The sequence below is a fragment of the Hypomesus nipponensis genome, chromosome 14 (assembly GCF_054491055.1).
Source record: "Hypomesus nipponensis isolate SF chromosome 14, ASM5449105v1, whole genome shotgun sequence".
Lineage (NCBI taxonomy): Eukaryota > Metazoa > Chordata > Actinopteri > Osmeriformes > Osmeridae > Hypomesus > Hypomesus nipponensis.
The window spans coordinates 14,149,284-14,175,267 of record NC_140374.1 but is presented as its reverse complement, the minus strand read 5'-3'; the positions used below and the strand labels follow the sequence as shown (position 1 = coordinate 14,175,267).

Here is a 25,984-nt window from a genome sequence, read left to right as displayed (position 1 = left end):
GTCATTAACATGCACGGCCGGCTTTCAGCTTTTGCCAGTAACCTCATTTCAACCATAAGTAACGGTATTATAATTGAAAATGGCAAACGTGGTATCTGTACCCCCATGGCAACTTTAACTTTAACGACTAACGGTCACGAAAAGCTGAAGAATTCTCTAAAGCTAACTAACCATAAACACCGTGAAATAGAACCCTAAAGCACTTTCAGTCTACGGCTGTCAGAAGTATAATGCAGTTCATACATGGTGACTTCAGGGTTAACTTGAATGGATGGGGAGATTTGGTTGCGGTGATGGACATTTCAGCATGTCGCCAGGCCTGTGGCCCATGAAAGAGTCCCTATAGTGGCACCCTGATGTTTGAATCCACTGAGGCTTTACATCTGTCATACTCATGGCATGTTAATAGCCATGGAAAATAGACCCCAGGGCTGTGTATGTGTTCGGAGGAGTGTCATGTGTTATGGAGTGTGTACACTTGTGGAAGGGGTGTTCGTGCTTTCGAATGTGTGTGTGTGTGTGTGCATCATACTCATCTCTTGCAATCCTGGGTCCTCTTTCTCACATGACTAAACAAGGTCAACATTCTATTACCATCAGATCAAGTGACAGAGTACAAACCCGACTGAGGATAAAAATGAGAACATCTCAAGCTGTTCCTTTACTTAGTGTTGTTTTCAGACCAGTTCAACACATATACAACCAGGGAGAGGGGCTGATATTTACCTGCCATTCCCTGTGGCGTGCCTCTCCCATCTTTTAGTGACCTTTTCACATTCAGCTTTACTTTGAGTGAATGAAAGGAAATCTAAGCTAGCGTTTGCTTTTGCCTGGCTTCTCCTGAAGAGACCCTCCTGTTATCTTTGCCCAGATCACCTTAGGGGGGATTCTACTCTTATTCACTTACATTGTATGAAAACTGGCATGAGCCTTGCACAGAGGAGAAAAAAATGCTAATTTGTCACATCAAAACAGATATTGACATTGAGGGAATTAAGAGTATGTTTTCCAGTAGTCAATAAGACAAGTATCAATATGTAATCCATGTTAACTTACTTTATCCAAAACTCAATAAAGCAACACGATGACTAAGCCTGCTCTCTTGGTGTGTAAAGACTCTTTATCCATCTTATTTGAAATGCATCGATTGCAAACTGCCGTTCGAAGATGACAGATATGTTGTGTCCACATCATGGGCACGTTTGGGGCAAGAAGATGTATTAAATGTCAATTGTCATGTAAAGACGTGGATCGAAACCTGTTCTATTCCTGGACGTCTCGGCCCTTCGCGAGGTCAAGGATGATTCAATTGGTGGAGCCGCAGTGTCTAGCAACCCATCCCCCCCCGCCCCCCCCCCCATCCCCAACCGCACTTCCCTACTCCCCCCCAGCCCCCTCCCCAGCCCACGTTCACTGTACTCTGGGCTGTCAGTGCACATCTGATAATCATGATCCAGACCATTTGTTGCCTGTCAGGAAAATCAAAGAGGTTCACTCTTGATCTCTGGGTAACAAATGAAGTATATCATTTCAGGCAGCCCTGCGAGTCCACCATTGCTTAAACCACTGGTGGCCACTAATCTTGAAAACAGACATTAAAACATGAAATTATTATGTTTATTCGGCAGAGTAAGATGTTGAATGGGATTACCGCATGCCATGGGTTAAAATAATTCCCCTCTGAAGTGACAGAGCAGCAACACCTCAAGACTTCCTCTCAGGGAGGTCTGATGGCCTGCCATGGTGCTAGTTGTTTAGCACGGCTAGTGCTAGCTGTGGTGTGAATTGAGTTAACAGGAACAGTTTGTCACATAGTCTTGGTTTTCCCCAAGGGAGGGGAACCCTGTAAAAGAAGCACAGTATTAGTTTCAAACCTTCACTATTATTGCTGTGCAATCCTCTGAAGACACCAGACCTTTGCTGTCGTTTTTGACCAAATGACCATGCCAGTGTCTTCTGTTGATCCGTATCTGTCCATTCCAGTGCAAGCTTCCTGGAAGCGGTCTCTACACAGACAGTGAAGATGGCAGGTCAGAATCCGTAATTGAATGATTGCAATTCCATTGAGTTAATGAATGAGAGCTGATGACACAGGATCCATTTAGCAAATAAAAGAAAAAAGATTATCTGTGTTAAACAAAATAAGCCTTTCTCAGTATTCAAATTATTATTATTATTACAATTGGTGAGATTGGCCACACACTATAGTTCACTAAATTATATCTATCTATCTATCTATCTATCTATATATATATATATATATATATATATATATATATATATATATATATATATATATATATATATATATATATATATATATATATATCTATATATATATATATATATATATATATATATATATATATATATATATACATATATACATATATATATATTCCCTTTTAAAGTCCGAAATTCTGTAATACTTTACACATAACTGATAAAGCAGGTTACAGTTTCTTTATGTAAATATTTTATAGGATGTTGAATAATACATCAACACATGCTGTTTGTTTGTCCTTTGTCTTGTTTCTTTTCATATTCTATCTCAGTGTTTCATTACGTCACATGACATTATGCATTTGCTTCATGTAGATTGTAAATAAATGATATTGTTTTTGGTTCGTTTGGATAATGTCATTAGCACCGCTGTTGCATTCTTTAGATGTGACATGAGATGTTACATTCTTCATTGTAAAAACGTAAAATCTTTCTTATGAGTATCATTATCCAAGCTAATGTTCTTTTGTGGCCCACTTCAATTATGCAGATCAAAGTTATGGCCCTTGTGCTTTTTTTTCAATCAATTTTCACTTACTTGCATTTTATATTGCTATAGCAGGTCTTCTCTGGTTAATGATGTAGTTACATGGATCATAATAGCTAATCATCATAGCTGGGATATAATACGTGTACTTGTCTGCACTCTGTCAAAGCTCCTGCAGTGTGGCCTTCAAATGCTACTCAGTATCTTAACTTTTTTTTTTATGAAACACAATTTTACATTTAGACATTTTTATCCAAAGCTAGATTTCCTAATCCAAATTTTAGGACTCACACACTCAGCAGAAAAAATGACATAGGACCGCTTCTTTCAACTGTAACACAACCATAACACACTACATTCTATAATATTTAAAAGATAAACTTTTTAGATTTACTGACACAAAAACAGTATAAGTATAACAAAAAATACCCTTCATCGAATGCATACAGATGTATTTATATGTAAGCTATGAATCATGTTATTTGAACAATGTCGTATTTAGTTCATGGCCTTTGGGAAATCAATTAACCTTTTTCTATTTTTCCTTGTTATTGAATTCCAATTCAAGTAATTGAACAGAGACTGTGATGAGACTTACCTGGATTCCTGCTTGCAAGTCTGTCAATGATTAAAAGCATGACTGGTAAACCAGCAGATGCTATATGGTCCCTCGGGACACTAAATTGGGGATGCACCAACTTATTCAATAAGTTGCACAAGATGACAGGCTGACCATATGCCCAGATTATGTTGAAATCACAAAGTAGTTGTTTGACAAGCTACTTACATAACCCCCTAGTCTTGATGCCCCAGGTGCAGCGTGTGGGTGAAAAGGGTTGCATACATAAAACATTTACATATTGTATCAAATCATTTCATCACAATTAATGCAGAAGTGTGGCATGTTAAGTGCAGGCATGTTTCCACTTTATACAGTACAGTGTTCTACAGTGTGTGTATAAATATGTATATATATATATATATATATATATATATATATATATATATTTCACATAAAAACTAATGCTAACGTAGCATAATGCTAAAATAGCGGCTATAACTATCTAAAATATCTAACATTTGACAGAGATGGCCAACAGACATCACCAAAGATCTATGTACATGTCCGCCTTTTGAGGTGAGAATAATATACATAATAAATCAAGCATATTTGTTCACCACTTTCCTTCAGACCTAGCTGATGTGGGAGTATACACATTGATGCACGCATTTCCTAGACATGGTGGGAGACAGGTGGTGGAGGTAAGTTTCTTGAGTCAAGTGTGTTGTTTCGTGGGTGTTGCTGGTCAGAAGACAAACAAGCTTCCCATAGAGCTCCATGTAAGCTTCTTTCTAAACGTGGTTAACCTTGCCTCACCTGAAGCAGGAAGCCAGCTGGGAGCAGTCGAGTCTGCAGTACAGAGACTACACACAAACCAAACCAGAGGGCGTTTTGTTAGCTACAGAATAAATGTGCTGCAACTTAAGAGTTTTCAGGACCATCTGCTCTTGGTCCAGTAGTGGGACTCTGGATTTATGTTAGTGTGTCCTTGGCCTTTTATAAAGTGCTACAGTACATTCCTCTCTCCTACGGTAGTCCTTTGCATTTATTCAGACAGAAGGAGATAGATTTTTTTTTTTAAGGTAGACAGGAAGCACCAAGGGACAACTGAGAAACAGTGGAAACAGGAAACAAATCTCCAAGACTCAGGAGATGAAACACAATGCACGTTGGGACAGCAAAACCATTCTATCAAACTGCACTGCTCTGAGCCCATGTGGTGATGCATTCTGTAAATGTGAATGTAACAGGGAAGGCCGGTGAATGGTAGTCAGGTCTATGGTAAGGACAGAGGGAACAGTTCCCTACTGTACTTCTCTAAAATACAGGGATGTTTAGGGACGAACGAGTTGCAAAGGCTTCCAGAGCATGGTTAATGCAAATGCTGCAGTAAGTTAATGTCTCTGAGTGGAAGTCCCATATGCTGACCTTAAAGTGCCAACAAGGGGGAAGAGGATAACAGAATGAGAGGCTCCTGCTGTCCCTGAAGGACAGCGACTTTCTGTGAAGTTGGGGGTCGTGTAGTGGACAGGACCCCTGAGAGGATGTGGACAGGTGCTGGGATGGCGGAGGTCTCAGTGGGCGGTTTCTTTAGGAGGGGGTTGGATGGGCTGTACCATTCCACAGAGGGCGGGGGGCACAGCCTGAAGATGATTTATGGCTGGGTCAGAACATCTACTTGAAGGGCAAGTTAGGATTCAACTCACAGTCCCAATGTAATGCCCCTGGCATTAGCAGACAGACAGACAGACAGACAGACAGACAGACAGACAGACAGACAGACAGACAGACAGACAGACAGACAGACAGACACAGAGGCTGTCTGGTTGTCTCCCTTGTGACAGTATATGATCCAAGTCCGGGTATCTCTGTAGAGTACTCCCCTCTATGTTCATGAAGGATTTAGGTCTATCCAAAGTGTGTATCAATATGACAATTCACCAGTTCCATTAACTTATGTAATCGCCAGAGAGGAAACATTTGTGTTTTATAAATTAAAGACTCTCAAAATATTATAAAGATTGTAAACATGGTTTTCAGTGCTGATCCAATTCTCTTAGTTGTTAAGAAGAAAGACTAATTTCAAGCTCCTGTGGTGTTATCCATTGCAGAAAGGAAACTGTAGCTCTACATGACACAATTAAATCGTTTGAAACAAATTCCTCCTTTCAAATTTGACATTTAGAGAGAAATGACTGCCAAAAGCCTATAATTTGCTGTGAATTGCTTAACTGAAAGGTTGTCTTATGCATGGGGGACCCCCTTAAGTACTTCAATGCTGTTCGAATATAGTATGTGGAATATTTTAAATTGAGAAGTTTTGTTCTGCTAAATTATGGAAATGCCAAGCATTTTTATGCCATATACCGGTAGTGAAATTGACTAAGATATTGATAAAACGAGAAGAAATACATTTTCAAAGCAAGATTGCTTGCCAAACAATAATAAAAACAGAAGCAATTTTAGAATCCTAATGAAAGGGGCTGTGTTGTACCTCTTGCAAGCATCTTTTAACTTTATGTTCTAGCTATAATAATACAAGCCATTATGTTTTTGTTAACTGTGGCATATGAACAGGTTTGACGTTGTCTTATCAGGCCATTAAAAAGAGGGCTATGGAAGAATGAATGGTTTTAATTCTCCAGTTAAATGCAGTGACCAATATAACTATCCCCTCAGGAGAGGTGTGAGCATCAGAGACTGGTAGATAGCTCCCCCTGTGCAATAGTATCCAGCTAATGAAGAGACAGGAGTAGATTAAAACATTTCAAACACCATTTAGCTCTCAATGTGGCACAGAGAACGCTTACTGCTGTGCACACTAGGGCAAGACCTTTCACGGGCAAAGTGGGGATTAAAACTATTATTAAATTGTCTACCATACACAAGCATGCTATATTGAAGGATGCTATGACAATCCCGAAAAAAAATGGTTACTAGATTTGGGGCCATGCACATTGAGGTATTGTTATCAAATACGGGAGAGTAGAGAAGGCATTAAACACGTGTAGTATGATAGATATAACTTCATATCATAGTTGCCCTCCTTTAAGTTAAACCAACATACTGTAGGCAGAGGTTTACGCATTGGAAATCATCAGTTAGTTTTGATTGTCAAAATGTATTGGTTCTATGACTAAAGTAAGCAAGCAGAGTGACATCTCTTCAATCTCTCCCTTGACCTTTAGTTTCACTGCATGCCCTTTTGTTCATTTCAGGTGCAAACGTGATGGTTTTCAGGTGTGTGGAGTTTTTTTCTTTTTTTTTTCTTCTTTTTTATCATGCTAATACATAATTGCCTACGTGCAATTACCAACAAAGGTGTGTATCTTTTCCAATTGCCCTGCAATTATAAATTTGCACCATAAAAAGATTTGTTCATCTCTCCCTTCAACTATTAAAGGGAATTTATCACTCGTGGGGGCAGCTGAGACCCAAGCAATTTAGTGTGACACTTCACAGATGTGACAACAAGACCCAATCATTGTTATGCATTTGAGCGTCTTCTAATTGTATTAATTTGAATTGCAGATCACCTATCTCACACCTTTTTAGAACATGTTCTGCACAGTGGAAGACTGAACTAATGAACTTGATGGCAACTCATTAATTGCCACCATAAATAAACCATAAAGTTGATCATCTTGCACACCCATAAAAAAAAAGTTATTACACATACTCAATTCAAGTAAATTTAGATGCAGAACAATTCAGCAAATTATAATAAAAAGTCGTTTTTCTTTTTAAGTCATGTTTTTTTCTAAGAAAGCCAAAATCATAATTTTAAAAGTAGCCTTGGTTAGCTAGTGAGCAAACCACACTTTCTCCTTGCCTGGTTATTTTCTACTCTTTTCCTGCTTATGCATAAAAAGCAGCTAATTTATTCATGGATCAGCATTTATAACTCGTAATCCTTCAGTGATACTGTGACTGGTGCTCATAATTGTATGGAAACTGCAAAAGGGAGGATTTCAGGCAATTGCTGCTAACGTCTAGTGTTCTGGGCACAGGGGAGGAAGAAAGAGAAAACTACTTTGCACCAGAAAATGAGCTGGCAGTTTGGTAAGTAGCGGTCAGAATTACCGTGATAGGACGGGGCCGGGATTTCTCTTTCATGCATATTTCTATCTATTGTCACCTCTCGGTGTCCTTAATAAGAGTTGACAGGATGGAAATGGGGTTTTAAAGGAACTGGCAAAGGTGGTGATTTTTCTAATTTAGGCTTCAGATGAGCAGGCCGTGCCTCCAGCTGCCTGGCTTCATCAAGATGCAAAAGGGCTAAACCAAACCCATCAGGGCCTGATTAGGAACTGGTGGGAGGTCTTCAACAACCCTTTGTTTCAGTCCATAGTCCTCATTATGATTTTGGCTTTGTGTTTGCCGCATTGACAGAAACCAGAGAGGTGTGAAGAGATTGTCAATTTCATCACAGTTAGCCATGGCAAAACTTCAAATATTCACACACACTCAATAGTCATCGTCCCTAGGCAGGATGTCACACACATCATCTGTATTCCATGCCTGATGCACCAGTGGTCCGTGGTGGTATTTTTAGATAACAGCGAGACACTATGAATTAACTTTTGTTCAGGGTCAGTAGTACATGGTACATTTTATAATGCTCGAGGTGTGACTTTGACCATAAAAACGATTGAAAGTCTGACTCTTTGCCAGCTTTCTTTTCATTTTACAGTATTATTCCTTATTTTATCTTGTTTCCTTTACCTTAGCAATGCTGTATATAGGCCTGTGAGAGCTAGCCAGGTTTCAATACCGTACCTCTCCTGCCTCTCCTACCATCTGAGGTCCTGTGAGGGACAGAGGAAGAGGAAAAATTGAACTTCAGGACTGTTTGAACTGAACCACTGTGTGCCTCAATTTGTTCAAAGAGAAAACTAATACTTTTAACAAGGAATCTAGACAATTCATGCTTTTTTTGTCTGGTCACACTCCCCTCCCCCAGTCTCCTATAAAGAAGCTCTAACAACCACACAAATGTAAAACCACCATGAAGCCATCCTTAGGAGCAGAATCATCACCCATGGTTTTGTATGCATGGAGCTTCTTTTCTGGGGCAGATGCCATTGGAATTTTAAAAGCGTTCTGGTGGAGATTAACAGAGGGGGAAAAGAGGGCAATTGTCAGATCAACACTTTACTAACATTTTAATGGCATCAAGTCAATAAAGTTGGTTGGTTTTAATGGACTACTCGGCCTTCAGTTTGCAATCCCAACCTGGGTGACAAGGTGGTGTTCATTTGTTTGCCCGCGCCCAGACAATCAGCAAGATCTTTGTTACAACATTCCTTCAAGACATAGACCTGGAGCGAGGCAGTACTGGCAATGCATTTTAATGAAGAGAAGCAAGGTAAAAACATTATTTTACAGCTCAGGTCTGATTTTCTTTACAATAACTTTCCACACTGTGTGATATTAATGTCCTTTCTGTCTGAGCTCACCTCAGATTGTGTCCTTGGACAGCCTAGCCATACGAATGTGCCACTTTTGATGTAGGCATAATTTCCGATTCAAAAACGATATATATATATATATATAATAAAGGTAAATATCATTGCTTTATTATTACCAAATGATCAATAGCTATATGTTGTTTGAGTTTAAAATTCTAGTAATTACAGAACCTTTATGGATATGACAGTTCACGAGAGGGAACCTGTATTAGCAGTCATGAAGAATAACACACACACACACAGCACACACACAGTGTACGTCCCAGGGCACAGCAGAGGTGGAGTGGCACTGTGGTGGCAGTGTAATAGGAGGCACTAATATATGCAGGCTGTTAGTGATGTTAAATGGACCCTGACGCTTGGCTGACACAGGCACATCTCCTCCGAGTCCGTCAAGGATGAGGCGAAGAGGATGAGCAGAGGACGAGATATCGTCTGGCTCTGGAGTTTCTTGCAGAAACCGGTACACTGTGGCTATCAGACATAGCCAGTGGTATGGTTGGAAGAGAAACTGACAAGGGGATAGATCGAGCTCGCGAGGCTGGTCATGTGGTCGTTGTGATAGCGGTGGTCCAAAACATAGAAGATAAATCTCTCAAGCTGTTTCAGGTTTGTTGTGTTGAAGGGAGACATGCATATTGATGAACCTGAATCACACCATGACTTGATGTGCTCTCAGCCATTGGCTTACTAGATTTGAAGCCCTACTTTATGAGCAGTGCTTTATTTGCATATTGATTATACAGTATATTTATTGATATACTGTCGTTATCCATGGTATAAATTAATGATGAGAGTCCATGTGCACCGTATTTCATGAATATTAATCCATTTATACCTGACCTACTTGATATCCCCTCAGAACATCAGCGATGATGAACTAAATCTTGGCAAATCTCTACCTGAAAACTACATAGCTTGAGGAAACCGCACATAATTCTTTAGAACCCAAAATAAATTATGTCAAAGCATGACATCTAACACATTTGCCTCCTGGATACTAGATAATTATTGGAATTCAATCAAGGGGAATTAGATATGTCAGGCACCTTGTTAGCGAGCCTGTTATGTAAACCAATTCTTAGATGAGACACTCCTTTCTGTTTGCTGGACCCGAGGAAATTCACGAGCAAACACAAGCTCAGCGATCGATTGTTGGTAGCTGGTATTTATGCAAGAGTGAGTACATTAGTTGAACAGGGATTTGACAAAGAAAACGAATGTCCACTCTTTCGAACGACTGGAAACCATTCTCACATCTAAGGATGTTGTAAGACTTCTATGAAGTTTGAAGATGTAATGCTTTTGACCTCCACCAGGCAAAGGGAAGCCATTTGAAATTCATATAACACACCAAGGAAAAAAGCAGTTGTAAATAATTTGCATTTATCAAACTTACCTGCATCAGATTAAGAGTAAAATGCTGAAAAAAGGAAACCAATGTGCAATGGAGATAAGCTTTATCTGAACAAACTCAATTGTGTATTTAATGGTTTACTAAGCCTTTTTGTCAGGAGACTCATTGTGTGTAGTAAAATAACAAAGGTAAGATGGCAGATTGGAGGGTGTAGAGAGAAAGAATCTGTATTTTTTGTTTTGTTTCACAGTGCTCTGCCTTCCAACAAATACAGACACACACACACACACACACACACACACACACACACACACACACACACACACACACACACGCACGCACACACATAAACACACCTACACCTAGCTGTGGTGTGGCATTGTATCAGACATGTGCCATATACAGTATATCCCCTTTAGCAGAGGGGTTTATTATTAGAAATGTAGATTATATTTTTAATAAACCGCCAGTCTGGACACTTTTGCTAATGTCTTTATCTCAATCGGTCATTTCTCATTAAAGCAAACATAGTTTGTTTTGTTCATATGTATGCTTAATTTCCCTCTCAGCTAAAATGGGTTAATAGTGATGTAGTGTGAAAACTAGGACAAATTAAACTTAATAAATAAAATAGGATCATTCAAGAGAACTGCAGCCTCCAAGACCATAGTCCTACATTCTGACTGCTCTGTATTTGTAGTTCTTTCAAATCAATCTGTTAAAGTAATGTATTCACAATATCAAATGGAAAATATTCTTTGAGCCTTTTTTCCTCTCCCTTTGGTGTGGCATAATGATCATATTATAGACTTTAAAGAGAACTGAAGAAAAAGTATAATTTATTCCTGACGGTATAGAATGCTATAGTTGGCTGATCAAACTGAAGCATTTCTTTCCGGGCTTAGGATATCCTATAGCAGTCATACTGTGAAAGCAGTTACATCCACAACACATTTACAGTAAATGCCTGTGTAATCAATATACTGTAGGAGAAGCATAATCCTAGAAATTCATGGCTACTGATTTATAGATAAGCGCATGAGGTTTCAAAGATTTAATCTAACAACACGTTTCAAGATTCCAAGAGAAAATCATGAAACTACAGACAGTGGTCATGTTCTTAGTATCTCTTACATGTGCTGTTTATACACATATTACAGATATCCAAATATCTGCACATTCTGAAAACAGATAACTTCAAAAAATGAATATTCTGATGCTATGACATAATAGCTCCACCATGTTTGCACCTGTTAAGCAACTTGCACATTTCTTTTGGTAGATTATAGGGATACTTATTGTTTGAAATAAAATGTAATTCCCAGGTATCACATTTGCATATTATCATAAACACTATTGAGGTCCCAGTGCAGATTCAGTTTATTTATTTATTCCTATCAAGTTTCCCCTAACATTACATACCCCTTTCACACCAACCTAATCACAATAGTGAAACATGGCTGAATCACTGGTCTGGGCAACTCAAGTTCTGTTCAGTGATACGCGTAGGCAACATGGGTCAGAAGATGGAATAAACCCATGTAAGGTTCAGTTTCTTGTTTATGCCATGTTAACAGCCATCACACAATGCCAAAATGTCCTTTCTGGGACTTTTGTTGACAAAAGCGAGTGCCATTTAACTTCTCAATGGTTACCACAGATGAAGTTGCCACAAAATGCCAAAGTGAAAATGAAGATATGGCAGAATCACAAAGCCAAACAGATGTTCTCAATTCACACATTTAGTGGCATCAAAAACCAGCAGCTAATTATGTGATCAACTGTTTTTTTTTTCTTCTTTTTTTTTTCTGTGACAACACAACAACTATTCATGTCGCATAGTTATGCATGAATGGGTCTGAAACAGGTTACACTCAATTCAAATTTTCGGCATAAGACCCTGGCTACTGGTGTGAAAGAGGTCTAGTTTCGGTCAAGAGAGGGATCTTGTTATGTTTTGATCACTTTAATTAGTCTATAGTACTTTACTCTTCATTTCATGTTAAATAATACATAATTTCATGTTGTAAAAATAACCGATTAGCTTCAAAAGGCAGAGCCACTTGACTTTGTTCAAATGAACAAGACAGACAAGCAGCTTAAGGATATAGCTCACTGTGTACCCACAGTTTATGATTGGCAAAGTGACCACATCTTCAGTGTTAAATAAGGTTCTCTACAAAGATACAACATATAAAACTGTTAAATATATAACTTTAGGCTTTTGAAAATACATTTAATGTTTGTTTCCTCCGAACAGATATGACATATGAAATCCTAACAGGTTTTCTTTCCCCTCACTCACTCCTCTTCTTTCTTGGTGAGAAATGATTTGCTTGCTTCACTATAACCAGCCATGCTGACTGCAAATTGTCCAAATATAGCGATTGAAAATGTAACTCGGATTAAATGCATGTTCAAAATTTAGCAGTGAGTAAACAAGTACAGTTTAGTTGTCCCAACAGAAACGTCGTCAACGAGTTACACATTATCCTTGGACTCAAGTTTAATCGAAAAGTTTGTCTTTGTTAAGACAGTTTTTTTGTTGTTTTTTGTTGTTTGTATACAATTTATATTGAATGCAACAAGTCCTACTGTTCATCCCTACGTGTACATTAGCGTCTGTATCGGACCCAATGGGGATGCAAGACTTGGGTCCACTTGCAAAAGTCCCCTATCCCCTCTTCACCATCTCCATTAACTCCTCTAGAATATAGCCAGCGTCACCATTTCTATCTTTGGTCTGCAAGAACACTATAGAGCGTTTGTCAAGCATAAACTCCAAAAGCATTTATCATTCCTTGTCTTTCGCATCATCCCAGGTGGTCCCAGGTCTAGGTTAGTTCCAAGACTCTCCCTCATGACCCCATTCGGTATTTCCAAATTCAGCAAAAAAAAACAACAACAAAAAGGAAAAAAAGTTACGTTCAGTTGAACCTAGAATTGCAGAGTCCCATGTGTTCTTTCCACGAATATCTCACATTCCAGGTGTTAGAAGTTCAGGCTCCTTATCAACAAAAGGTTCAACGTGGCACAAAAAAGGGTTGCGTCCATCCCCCCCTCGCTTCTGGCATCAGTTTTGAAGAACAGACAAATGGCTGATGATTGGATGACGGATGGTCCACACAGCGAAGGACGATAGGGCTATGGGAAGAGGCTCACACACCAACCACTCCAAAGGGAGCGTCTGCCCCTGCCATCGTCAGGAGACCTGGAGAGAAGAGAGGGAGGAGAAAGAGGAGGATGAAGGAGAGGGAAGGGGTGGGGGAGGGGGAGAGGAGGAGAAATTATAGTGGGGGAGGGAGAGGAGGAGGAAGGACAGGAAGAGGGGGGAGAGGAGTGGGGGAGGGTAGGGGAAGAAGAAAGGACAGAGGGAGGGAGAGGAGGGGAGGCAGGGAGGGAGAGGAGGAGACGGAGGAGGGAGAGAGGGAGGGGATCAATAGGAAATACAACACAGACATTAGGGGGTTTGAGAATGGAGTTGGAGGCGAATCCATAACAGCCCCTGTAGGTTCCATTCTACTGCAGAGAGCCTCAGCTTTTCATGGGGCAGGAAGTCCTAAGGTTGGAATGGCGAGGCCCTCACTTTAGGTGTTTTATGTGTGATGCTTTTACACTGTGTCAAGTGACTGAAAGGTTGGAGCAGAATAGTCTTTTATCTGTTTTATCTGTTATATATACATATTTATATATATAACTGTTCCTTGCACGTGACCTGGCAATGTAAGACTTTGAAGTTTTACTTCTTTTAAGTTCTACCAACTTTTAAGTTCTACCAACTTAAATATAGTAACACAGAACACAACCTTGTAGGTTCATTCTTGGCAAATTTTACAGTTTTTTCCCTAATTGGATCACACCAGTTGTATGTTCCTTACTCTACGAAGGTGTGACGCGCATTTCCCTTAACGAACCTTGTCTAATGACTGCAAGCTGTTGCTCAGGTTGAAGTGTCATATTAGACATGCGAATATGTAAATGAATTGAGAGATGCAATGCCGAGAGGCAGACTGCAGTGTCTGAAATGAGCCTTAATTCAATTGGATACCGTCTCTGCTGTGGTCGTACCAAGTCCTATGATGACCTGATATTACTGAGGTTAAAGCGTGTGACCATTGCCTCCGTATCTTTTTAATGGAATGTGATCTCTTTCTGAATGCTTCTTGGCTGTAATTTGTCACGGCCCTTAATGAACCCAGCATAACTGTGGGATCCGTGCTGCCCTCTGGTGATTCGAACATGTCGACGGAAAAGCAAAATTACTGCCGGAATGAGTCTTCTCTAAATCCCCTTCTGGAGTTCAGTGTAAGAAATAAATGGAAGCAACTCTTGTCAGAATGCTGGATCACATTGAGACACCTGTATTGTCTCGAGGGGAAGGGAATGGATTCCCCAAAAATATCTAAAAGCATAATTTCTAGGTATTCATGTATACAATTTTTTTCCACTGTAGCTAGACTGAAAGTCAGCTTAGCTCGTATTTCAATCGCCCTGACTTTGCATTTGCTCTTAAGGGACAGCACTCGGTTTGCAGGAAAACAAATCAGCGTGAAAACAGAGAACATGGGCAGAAAATAATATTTTTGGCCCTTAAAGGGGGCTTTTGTAATTTCTTCCAGGTGAAGACTTTGGAACAAGAGCACCTTTGGAGCGGTTTTCCCTTGAATTATTCATATCTGTCTGGTGCAAGTGTATTAGGAATACAGTATAGGAGAAGGAACAGTCAGGGAGGGAAAATTCACCCTGAATGGTAATAGAGTTGGCTCACTTGCCTCTGAAGAAAACATAAAACATTTAAGCTTTAGGTTTTCTTTACATTTTTACTTTCCGGAATGTTTGACTATGAATCCAGTGTGATTATATGTTTCAACTTTCCAGGTATCAAGCATACATTCCCATTGAAAAAGCCCCTCACTGTGTCAAGGCTGATCATTTTGAATTCAGCTTCCATTTCTGAACGCTTTCATTTCATCAGATGGTGTTACATCATTATGGATGAGAAAACAAGGATGTAATTTGCCATCACAAAGGAGTAATCATGCATATGACATTGCGGTTGGAAACAGAATTCATTTGTACCTTGCTGTGTGGCACTAGCCTGCCAGGGTCTGCAGTTTGTTGTTTTTCACATGTCTGTCCTTGAAAAGTGGTTGACTTTTGCTGTCTGTCTGGCTGGGAGTGACTTCTGTCTTGTTTGTGTATGTGCCGTCATAGGGCCTGAAATCACAGGGAAGGTATTTTGCATTTGGTTCTGACACACGTGTAGAGGGAAGAATTGCATCTTGGCTCTTACTCAATCAAACAAGGTATCCCATTCACTTTGGAGAGGAAAAACAACTCTCTTTTCTTTTGGCATTGTGGAAACAAACATTTGAATTGAATTAATCAGACTGTTTTTGTCTGAGTGAAACAAAATAGAAATGTGCATTAATTTGGAAGTTGTTTTCTGTAGCTGAAGAAGGATATATATTGTAGGCACTGAAAACGCCTTGGTAACTTTTGATTTTTGATTGAAAAGTTTCAAGTACATTTTTGGATATTTTCACGTGTCTACAGTAAAACACATGTATTTGTACAGATATCTTAGCATAGTAACATCACTGGGGTAAAGCATGGTGAAGCAGAAGTGTGGGGTAAAGCTGAAGGAGCTGAAAGTATACAAAATAGTTAGCAAAAACACAGAAAGCATATCCACATGGAATGACAAAAATAATACAAAATACCTGCATCAAACAGGCCAAGGAGACAAAACGCTGCAGAAATCAGGATTCAAATATTACCAGCTGAACCCCGTCAGCTGACACACTGATTCCAAAGGGGGCGGTTTTAGAGAATACATGCTATATAAAAGAGGTGTTAAACAAAGCCGAATGTTGATCAGACCCATGTACGTCAGTGCATCTGAGCCTCGTAACTGTGAACCAGTCCTGGTCCCAGGGGATGGAGCTGAGCAGTCCTCAGAGTAGGGTCTGCCACATGAAGTAAGCTCACACACCCTGAGGTTTCATTTCTACCTGAGATATCTTATGGAGAAGAAACCACAACCTTCCAGTCTGTGGAAGTGAGGGGTAGTGGATTGCAAATCCTCCACACAAACTATATACAGCTAAAGAATAAACCATGGACAGATGCTAATCAATGAGTGGGATATGCTTGTCTGAAAACAACCAGTTTTGAACTACTTAAGCCTCGAATATAAGTATTGATACAATTATTACTAGTCAACATTTTAGCTTTTACTCAAGTTACAACACAGCATTGGCCTCCCAGTTAATGTTAGTGTGTGTCTGTCAAAGTGTGTGTTGGGGGGAGGGGGGGGGGGTATTGTACACTGACTTTTGTTGGCATTAGACAAGCAGCTGTCTTCACCATTGCAATAGTGTTAAACCTGCATTTTGAGTGGTTCAGTTTGAGCCTCGTCACCCAATGGGATCAATTAGAGATGGTGCAGCAGTACAGTCTTCCCGTCACACAACATGTATCTCTGTGCTGTCCACTCGTGCATTCTCAACCGGAAGTGACACTTGACTACACAAAAACAAACACACACACAAGCATTCTCAGTGGACAGACATAAACACAGGTACTTTCACTGGACCCAAACACACACAGCTATTCTCATAAGCCAACACAAGGACAGGGTGCAACATGCAAATTCATTATTTTATAAAAGCATTATATATAAACAAATATACACTATACACTAAACAAGCCTACATTTGTTTATGATACAATTGATCAAAAAGACACAAGCAAACACACACATACACACCGTTATTTCTATCTCCGTTGTGCTTTGTTTGAGAAGGTCAGCTAAAGAGCAGGAGATGGTTAGGCTCCTGACAGTGCATCTGAATGAACTGATCACCTCTTTGGCTCTTTCTGCTGTGGACCTACCCAGAGTCCATGCTTGCTGCCAAATCAGACTGATTACAACCGGTCCCTTTCCTCCCTATCCACCACTGATGTTAGTCATTCACAGTCTGCCACATCACTCGTGGGCCTGAGGGTTTTTATATACTGTTACTATCTGAAGGGCAGAATCTCATATCACATCCCATCAGATGGTATGTAGAAGGTAGTCACATTCGCTGACAATGGAGCTTCATGCATTTGAGATTAATTTGATGATTTTCAGTTTATGGAACCTTAAAACAACTTTTAAGCAATAACTTATATGTAAAATACTGTCTAAATCTAATGAATTCAAGTACTTTCAAGGTTCAAGTCCCATTTTTAAAACCTTCCAGGCCTCATTTTACCTTTCTAGATGTCACAGACTCAAGGATTTTGAAGGCCCCTGGGAACCCTGGCATAGTCTTAGCTATGATGTTTACATGTGTAAACAGTTTTGCCAATTGAACAGGCATTACAAGGCAAATAGTATGTTTATTAAATTAAGACTGCATTTGAAAATACCATGTTTATAGTGTGAAATTGCATACATAGCAGAGAGAGAGCAAGAGAGAGAGGGAGGGATAGAGAGAGACAGGGACAGAGAGAAAGAGAGGTAATAGCCATTGAGTTTTATCATGTAATTATCATCCTTCACTGCATTCCTGCTCTCAGTCAAAACGTGGTCAAAATCTAGAATGAATGTGACTAGTAAGATTCGTCTACAATGGTTGATTCTTGGGGTATAAATATAACGTTTGTTGTTATCTGTCATTTTTTTATAAATGCTTGTGCTTGAATTAATTGGAAAACATGAGGAGATGTTTTGTCCGTGTGAGAACATAATTACTTTTTGATAAATAATAAAGGAATTTGTTTTGTGAGCAGAACTAGATGAGCTATATTTTCAGTGAATACCACAGATAGTAAATTGGCAAATATATAAAAGTCTGGAGATAGTTTCCTCATCATTTTACAATATCTAAAAAAACTATATCTTTGTATTCTTTCCATCTTCAAACATACTGTGTTATGGGATATGGTTCCCCTGTACTCCTCCTCCAACGGTGTGTACAACAGCAAAGCGTGGGGCAAAGAAATATCTTTCAAACTTCAGACACATCAGAATTGGGCATAGTGCTGCATGATAACCATTGCAGCACTACATGCAGCAAAGTCCACCGTCATTGTTAGTTTATCAAACTGAAATCAGAAATGTCAGCAGGCATCCCAAGATGATTGTTATTGGTCTACCTCTCTGTCTCCTTCCATCTCTCTCCCTTCCATGCTTTGTTATTCCTCCCCTGCCCCTCACCAATCACTCTTCAACTCTTCTTTTAAAATGGTAACAGCATGCAGAGTGCCACTCCCATTGTTTAATTTGCCAGAAGAAAAAAAAAAAGAAGGCTTGAAGCAATTTCATATTTTTTCACTGGCTGCCCAGGGCAAAACCCTATATGTGAGCAGCGAGGGGTAAGAATTTAGTTTGAAGGAGCCCTGTCTGGACATTATACATAGCAAATGAATGACAGGGTATATAATTGCAGTGCTGCAAGGCAAATTCAATAGGATGGAAGAGAGCCTGGAGAGAGGGAGGAGTGGGTGTACAAAGACGCAACAAATCTGTGTTTGCAAGGAAAGGAGGCTCATGTTCATTAAATCTCAGGTCAAGATAAACATGGAAATACAGGAAATATTCATGGGATTTGTGGTTTGTGCATGGGAGCTTGTAAAGCTCACTATAGCGAATGTTTGGAAATGTGAAAACACATTACCCACTGAGCTTCAGTGAAGCTTAGAGTATCAAGAATATTTTGATTGACATAGTATCTGCCTAAATGCACTTTATGCATTGTCAGAGTGCCTTTAAAATATACTGCAGTTGTTACATGGATTTTTATGGCTCTAATAAAACTAGAGTAGAACTTTTATGACAGGTGTAGTACTACTTCTCATGTTTGGCTTTCATAGGTTGTACACTACGTACAAAGCAAGATCTCTATTAGTTTGCTTTATTGTAATCATTTATTTTATAGAATTTTATTTACTGTAAGTTCTCCAATTTTCACTTAATGACCCTCTTCATTCTGTGCAAGAAGCATGTACAGTACCAGAATAGCAATGTCATTGCTATGCTATTGTGCCTGTCTCTTCTACAAATTAGTTCAACTGTACATTAAGACACTCATTTTAATGAGCTGCAGAATTGTGGTAACTCAAGTAATAATACGAATAAATACGTTCAGAATGGCCATGATGTTTAGTTTAGTTTCATTTATTTATATCAAAGATTAACCTGTAATTGAAAGTACACTAGACTTGTTTTTTTTTAAACAAGTTAATAAAGTTATTAAATGTGAGCTCATCACACCTCTGAGGGGTGGCAACACCTTTGAATTATCATGTTTCCCACAACGGTACAGTGTCTTGCACAATCCTTACACAACAATGTGTTCTTTGTACTTCAGGGCAAGGGGACCTGAATTATGCAGTCAAATGTATTCCGATATCAACCTGTGAGGTTTTGAGTTTCTGTGTAGTCAGCCAGAGCAAGGCTTATGTTTTGGGCTCCGTATGCAGTTTTGGTGTCACTAAACATGTATCCCTCCTAAAGCCTTCTCTAAAGAAAAATATGCATGTTGTTACATTTTCAAAAAACACTTTGACCTTTTGTTTATTGTTTTATGGTTAAATGGTATTTACATTAGAATTGCCTTGTACTTACTGGCCGCTGTGTCATTGGTGTACATGAGCACATCAATGAATATCCTGCAGAGGAGTTTTGTCACACTGCAGAGTCTACCTTTCAAGATTTAGCTTCAGTAGTGCTTCAGTGCCAAATGTCTAATACTTAAAACAGTGCACCACAAAATGGAGGACGTGCAGCAAAGGGGTTTCACATGCTGCCAGGTAGGCTCTTTGACTAAGAATTTATAAGGTTAGCAGCTCCCTGGCCTGCTGTCCTTCTTTAAAACAAGTCCCTATTTGAAGCGACTGCTGCAGGGAGGGGGCGCTTCAGCCGAGGGGTATTTCTATACGCATAAGAAAATGGCTGGACGCTCAAAGTGATTCCTAGGTTGGCAGGTTTCATTATTCAGAGGCTTGACTGACAGCCCACCAAGCTTCCTGTCTCGGCCCCTGCGAACCGTAGCACTGAGGACTGCGGTATGCTTGACTATACCCGTCAGCCTCTCGATACTCCAGGAAAGGAAACTGTTGAATTGTTGGCTGAGTGGAAATAATATAAGAATTGAGAAAAGGTACATTACTGCAGTGAGTGGAGTCTTGGTGTTGATTTCTCAAAGGACCAGAATGCTTAGTAACGCCGAACGCAGATAGACATGGAGCTATTTTCTACTCTTGTTAACCAAGAGGTTATTCAATCGTGAAAGATTGACAATGCTTGCACTTGTATTGGTCACTTGAGCTGTGTTTATTTTGGGATGTTTGTAATTGAAGGTAGAGCTGAGAACAACTCTGATCAAAACGTTATCAAAAACTATCCTTGAGGGTAACCTAAATATGTCCTATGAGGACAACTCTGTATGGTATAAAAACAACTTTTTTGTTAGCAAGCAATGACTGTCAATGATCTTGATGCAAATTACCACTATGAGATGGTCTATTGAAAATACAAGCTTTAATCAGTGGTTAAGATGATCTTCATCAAATGCACTGCTCGACAGAGACTGGCTTTAAGTGTTTATGGTTGACAATTATTTCATCAAGACACATAAGCTCTGATTTCCCTACTGCCTCAAGAGACCTCAACAAAGGAATGTTGCGATGTACCCGAGAAGTCTATAATTATAACATTATGCAAAGCAGGGACTACAAAGACCACATTGTGTGGGCACGTGAACCGTTTTACTCAGTTGAAACCCCAGACATGCAGGCAAAAGAATAAGGGGGAGGGGCAGGGGGGGGGGTATTTTTAAATGGAGCGTTAAACTAAAAGAAGGAAATGGATTAAGATGACTGATGCTTCACATCTTTTTTCACGGTTTCATGACAGATGACCGACTGCATGGCCTGACACAGTCTGCTCTGGCTTACCGTGGTGGTCTTGACTCGCCCCCCGGGCTGTGTGCAGGTCCAACCAGACTGGTTCACCAACAGGTCACAGCCCTCATCTTCCAAACAAGGCATCATCTCACACCACTGTCTACTCCTCACGATGCGAGCTAGAGAGAAAGAGAGAGAGAGAGAGAGAGAGAGAGAGAGAGAGAGAGAGAGAGGATAGGGGAAGGGAAGGGAAGGGTTAGGTTGTATTATTTAAATGTTCCTTCTAAAGGAACCTACAGTACAGTACAACTTTGGAATAAGAACGAAAATCTTGAAAAAGTGAAACAAAAATGTAACATATAAAAGTACAAAATATTGGATAGGGTTACAGGCTACCCCCTGAAGTAAGCTTTACAGCAATCGAGCTGCGAGTTTACTGGGAGAAGCTTTCAACTATTCTTAAGACTGTGATTTCCCCAAAATCCATGGTACGACAGTTAGCAGTGTAAAATGTGGTATCAATACTGGGAAGATGTTCCTAATGTTCCTGAGTAACTAAGCTTATTGTTGCCATGCAACCATTCAGAAGGTTAGCTTCTTGCAAAGTCCTCGACTTATTTTCATACCAAGGTTATGCACCTGAGACAATAGGACATAGTCCTGAAAGGATAACTGCACAAAACAGACGGTGTTGACTGAGAGACCCTCAGTGTCCTAAACAATAGGCAAAAACTGCCGATGGAGCAACGTCTAAAATAATATGCAGTACTGTCAAGTAAACAACTTTAAAGTCTTCATGCATCCTAAAACCAACATGAAGCCAATCTAGAGTCATAAATCATTCAAACAAATGCTACTGTAAATGCGTTGTAAAACACGTCAGAGCTTCACTATGAATTAGCCTACATATGAAGGAGTGCCCGAACTGATGGCCAATTATGACAACTTTGTGTATTACTGAATATGCACACCAATGACCAGCCCAAAAACATCACATCGGTGACGAGATATCACAAGATAGCGTTGACAGGATTAGCAGCTAAAAAAGGGCATAGATCGTGGACAGCCATGTTGTGCATGAGAGGCTGTGATCATTGAGGTTGGCAAGCAGCAGTGAACACTTTAGAGCTTAGAAATCGGTCAAAGCCTGCTGTATATTCCGCCATATGAGCTCAGAGCTTTTTATAATGCTAAGCCCACTGGAGGGAACCAACCCATGGTTACGCACAGATGACTGTGTGTGTGTGTGTGTGTGTGTGAGAGAGACAGAGAGAGAGGCAGGACTCCTGACCTTATCAAATCTTACCCTTTGATGAAATGAAGTGAAAGGTATGTTTGTGTGTGCGTTTGTGAGTTGGGAGTGCCCCGGTGTGTTCACAGTGAAAGGGTGCGTGTGTGTCCATGTTAGCATGTGCGCTTGCTTGTGAGTGTGTCGCCCACCCAACACTGGAGACTGCAGTCTCCCACCACAATACCACTTGATAAAGAGTGTTTATTCTGGCCTTATCAACAGGCCCCTTAAGCCCATACTTATTAACTAGCAAGCCAAGGGGTTGCAAACAATACACGGCAAGGGCAACAGTTAACAAAAGCAACAAAAAATGGCACAAAGACTCTCAGAGACTAATAACGCAATCTGTGTTATGAGACTGAACGTTTTGGTGCAGCAAAGAGCTCTCTCCCCTTGAAGTAGACCTGTTTATACACTTAATCATACACACACGTCTATTTATAAAGAAATAGGGCATTCACACACTTGAATTTGCATATGGTGGCACCCCAATTGGCCCTTAGAGAGACAGAAGGAGAGGGAATGAGAGAGAAGTAGAGAGTGTTGTGTATGTGAGTCTGGGGGGTGGGTGGAATATGGGGGAGGTGAGAAAGATGGAGAGTGAGAGCAAAAAGAGAGAAAAGAGGAGAGAATATGAAAAGAGAAATAGAGGGACAGACAGAAAGAGGAGGGGGGGAGAGAAAGAGAGAGGGAGGGAGAGAACGAAAGAGGAGAGAGAGAGAGAGAGAGAGAGAGAGAGAGAGAGAGAGAGAGAGAGAGAGAGAGAGAGAGAGAGAGAGAGAGAGAGAGAGAGAGAGAGAGAGAGAGAGAGAGAGAGAGAGAGAGAGAGAGAGAGAGAGAGAGAGAGAGAGAGAGAGAGAGAGAGAGAGAGAGAGAGAGAGAGAGAGAGAGAGAGAGAGAGAGAGAGAGAGAGAGAGAGAGAGAGAGAGAGAGAGAGAGAGAGAGAGAGAGAGAAAAGAGAGAGTTGGGGAGGAGTTGGAGTTGCACATTTAGGTCCAGAGGGAAATTCTAATTGAGGAGGAAAATAGCTAATAACAAACACAGAAATATCTATGCAAGGTAAGCACGTACGTTCACAGCATCGAGGGATGGAGAAATAGGGAGAAGCTCACCGCTGCACATTCTGAAAGCCAAGGGCAATGTTATTGTGTCCATTGTGAATGTGATGTCAAGGAAGAACACTCAATTACCTTCACATCAATTGTACAAACTCAATTAAGTTGCTACAGTTTCACGCTGCAACAAAAGAGATAAAAAAAAAAAAAATCCTTTAACAGAGGGACCACAATGGACAAAACATCATTGCATTGTTGGTCCAACAGCAAACACAGAAACATAATGGTTTGAATAATGTTATAGAAAACTCAGGAAACAATCTGAGTGAAACAGAAAGGAGAAACAGGACAAGGATTTGGAAACGTGTATATACATTTGTTTCTTGCCCTCTCTTACCAACAGTAAGAAAATACAGTATTTTCATCATTTCTAGAAGTTGTTACAGGAAAACCATTACCAATGTAACAGACTTTACTAGAAACAGTATTGTTTCCACTCTGACAGTAATCAATATCCCATTTGAAATGCGTGGATAACAAATTCCTTGTGTGTGTTCACATACTTGGACAACAAATCTGGTTCTGTCACAAGGAGTGACAAGCAACCTTTTATAATGTTCACAAAAAGAAACTGTAACTTGTATGCAAAGGAATGTATGCAAAAATGACATTATGCAAGAAGTAGACCAGCTTTTGATAAAGAGCAAGACTCGTTGAAGATAAAGAACATGAAACTCTTTATGGGACAGTGTAATAAGGCAATATGTTCTCCCTTGGCATTTGGGAAACTGGCAATTTGATTGTGATAGCCTGTTAGCCTCAATTATCAATCCAATTCTCTATTGAACAGTGCAGTGTACCAGGACACCATTCTCCTCCTCAGAAATAGTCCTTAATTAAATCCTCTCCCTTTACTATCAGATCGGAAGTAAGGGGGACAGATGGGGGTATGAGGGGTCTCCATCATTGTTAAATACATACCCAGGACCTCTTCCTCTCGCTCTCTCTCTCTCTCTCTCTCTCTCTCTCTCTCTGTGTGTCTCTGTCTCTCTCTCTCTCCCTCTCTCACACAACCTTGAGATAACGTTGTAATCCACATGCCACGCCATTGTTTTCTATTTCATTATAATGCCATTGGCTGTGACGGCTGCAGATGAAAACAGATGGAGCAGGGCAGTTGGGGATCCACTAAAATCAATGTTATGAAATAATAATGATAAAACAGAACAGGGCTGGAGCAGGAGTGACCTGCATCGAACATACCTCTAGATGCGTGTGTGCGCGCGTTTGTCATAGCTCTGTTTGTGTGGGCGCACACTGTGTGTGTGTGTGTTTGTGTTTACTCTGTGTGTGTGTGTGTAGGTATGTTTGTGTGTATGTGTGTGCGCGCGCCATGCAAAGAGTTCATCTTGCGGAGATAAGACAGAAATAACATCATTACATCCACTGGTGGGGCAGTATGTCTGCGAAATAGCATATCACGTTGGTGTCAACAGCTGGCCAGCCCGGGTGATAAATTTCTCTTAACGCACTGTGAAGCCATGGGGTCTGGCAATAGACGGTCTTCACACTGCTAATCTATGAAAGGACAGGCCTGGGAATACACAAGACACACACACAGAAACACACACACTCTCACTCTCACAAAGCATCGTGCACACACAAACACAGACAGCACACACCATTCCAGTTCAGGCCCTACTAGGACAGTGTAGTATATCCAGTAAGCTGCAAATGTACATTATATATTTTAGATGTAAATTAAAAACATAGATGACATAGTTTGACAGATAAATGACATGCAGGAACCCCTGGGTGTTTTTTCTTCTTCTTCAGAATACGTGTACAGATAATAGGCAATAAGACGCAATAATAACTTGAATCTATTCTAGACCAACACTGAAAAACAAAATATTGCTGTGTTTAGCACACTAACATACTATAGGTTACTTTCTTCTCAGTGTGTAAAATCTTTGGTGTAGGAGGAACTGCAGCACTGGAAGACACAGGCAACATATTCACAGCCTCAGGCTTCTCAGTCTAAACCATTAGCATTCAGCGCTAAGCTCTTCGCAGTAATGACAACTCAAAGAGCCTTTTAGGCTAATTCACTGCTTCTGCATTTCACACCACGGCTTGGGGTGCTCAGGAGGATGTTGACGCCTGTCGTCACCCCGGGTCATTGAGGTCATATTTAAAACAGCCCTGGCCTGACTCCCACTTAAGTGACATGGATCAAAACTTAGACCGCCAGTGGAAACTGATGAGCTTGTGCTCTCTTTCTTCAAATACTTCCGAGTATTTTCCCTGTGTGGCGTGGAGGTTGTGGCTCACTTGTGGCAAAATTGAAGAAAAGGATGTTGTTTAAGTGCCAACTGAATAAGGTCAAAGTGTCCGTCAAATTGTTTGCCTTTACTTGACTGTTCAATATTGCATATCATAAAAAAAAAACTGTCAGAGTACCATTTGTTGATGTTTAAAGAATCTCTCGGATGGTGTGTCACTTGTACGGATTTCATGTCTACAGTCCTTTCGGATGCTTTCAAATGATGGGTCGAAATGCGAAAGCTCGTACACGC

General features: G+C 40.2%; 1 protein-coding gene across 2 annotated transcripts in view; it reads right to left on the bottom strand.

Annotated features, from left to right (window-relative positions):
• Positions 1–11,259: 11,259 nt before the first annotated feature.
• LOC146258732 (chemokine-like protein TAFA-5) overlaps positions 11,260–25,984 on the bottom strand; it is a 65,238-nt gene continuing 50,513 nt past the window's right edge. For both annotated transcript variants that reach the window (XM_084672302.1, XM_084672303.1), the window contains exons 3-5: positions 21,111–21,238; positions 15,240–15,377; positions 11,260–13,371 (exon numbers count right to left, since the gene is read on the bottom strand). In XM_084672302.1, the coding sequence (XP_084528428.1) occupies positions 15,369–15,377; positions 21,111–21,238 (137 nt within the window). In that variant the 3' untranslated portion in view covers positions 11,260–13,371; positions 15,240–15,368. The remainder of the gene's footprint in view (positions 13,372–15,239; positions 15,378–21,110; positions 21,239–25,984) is intronic.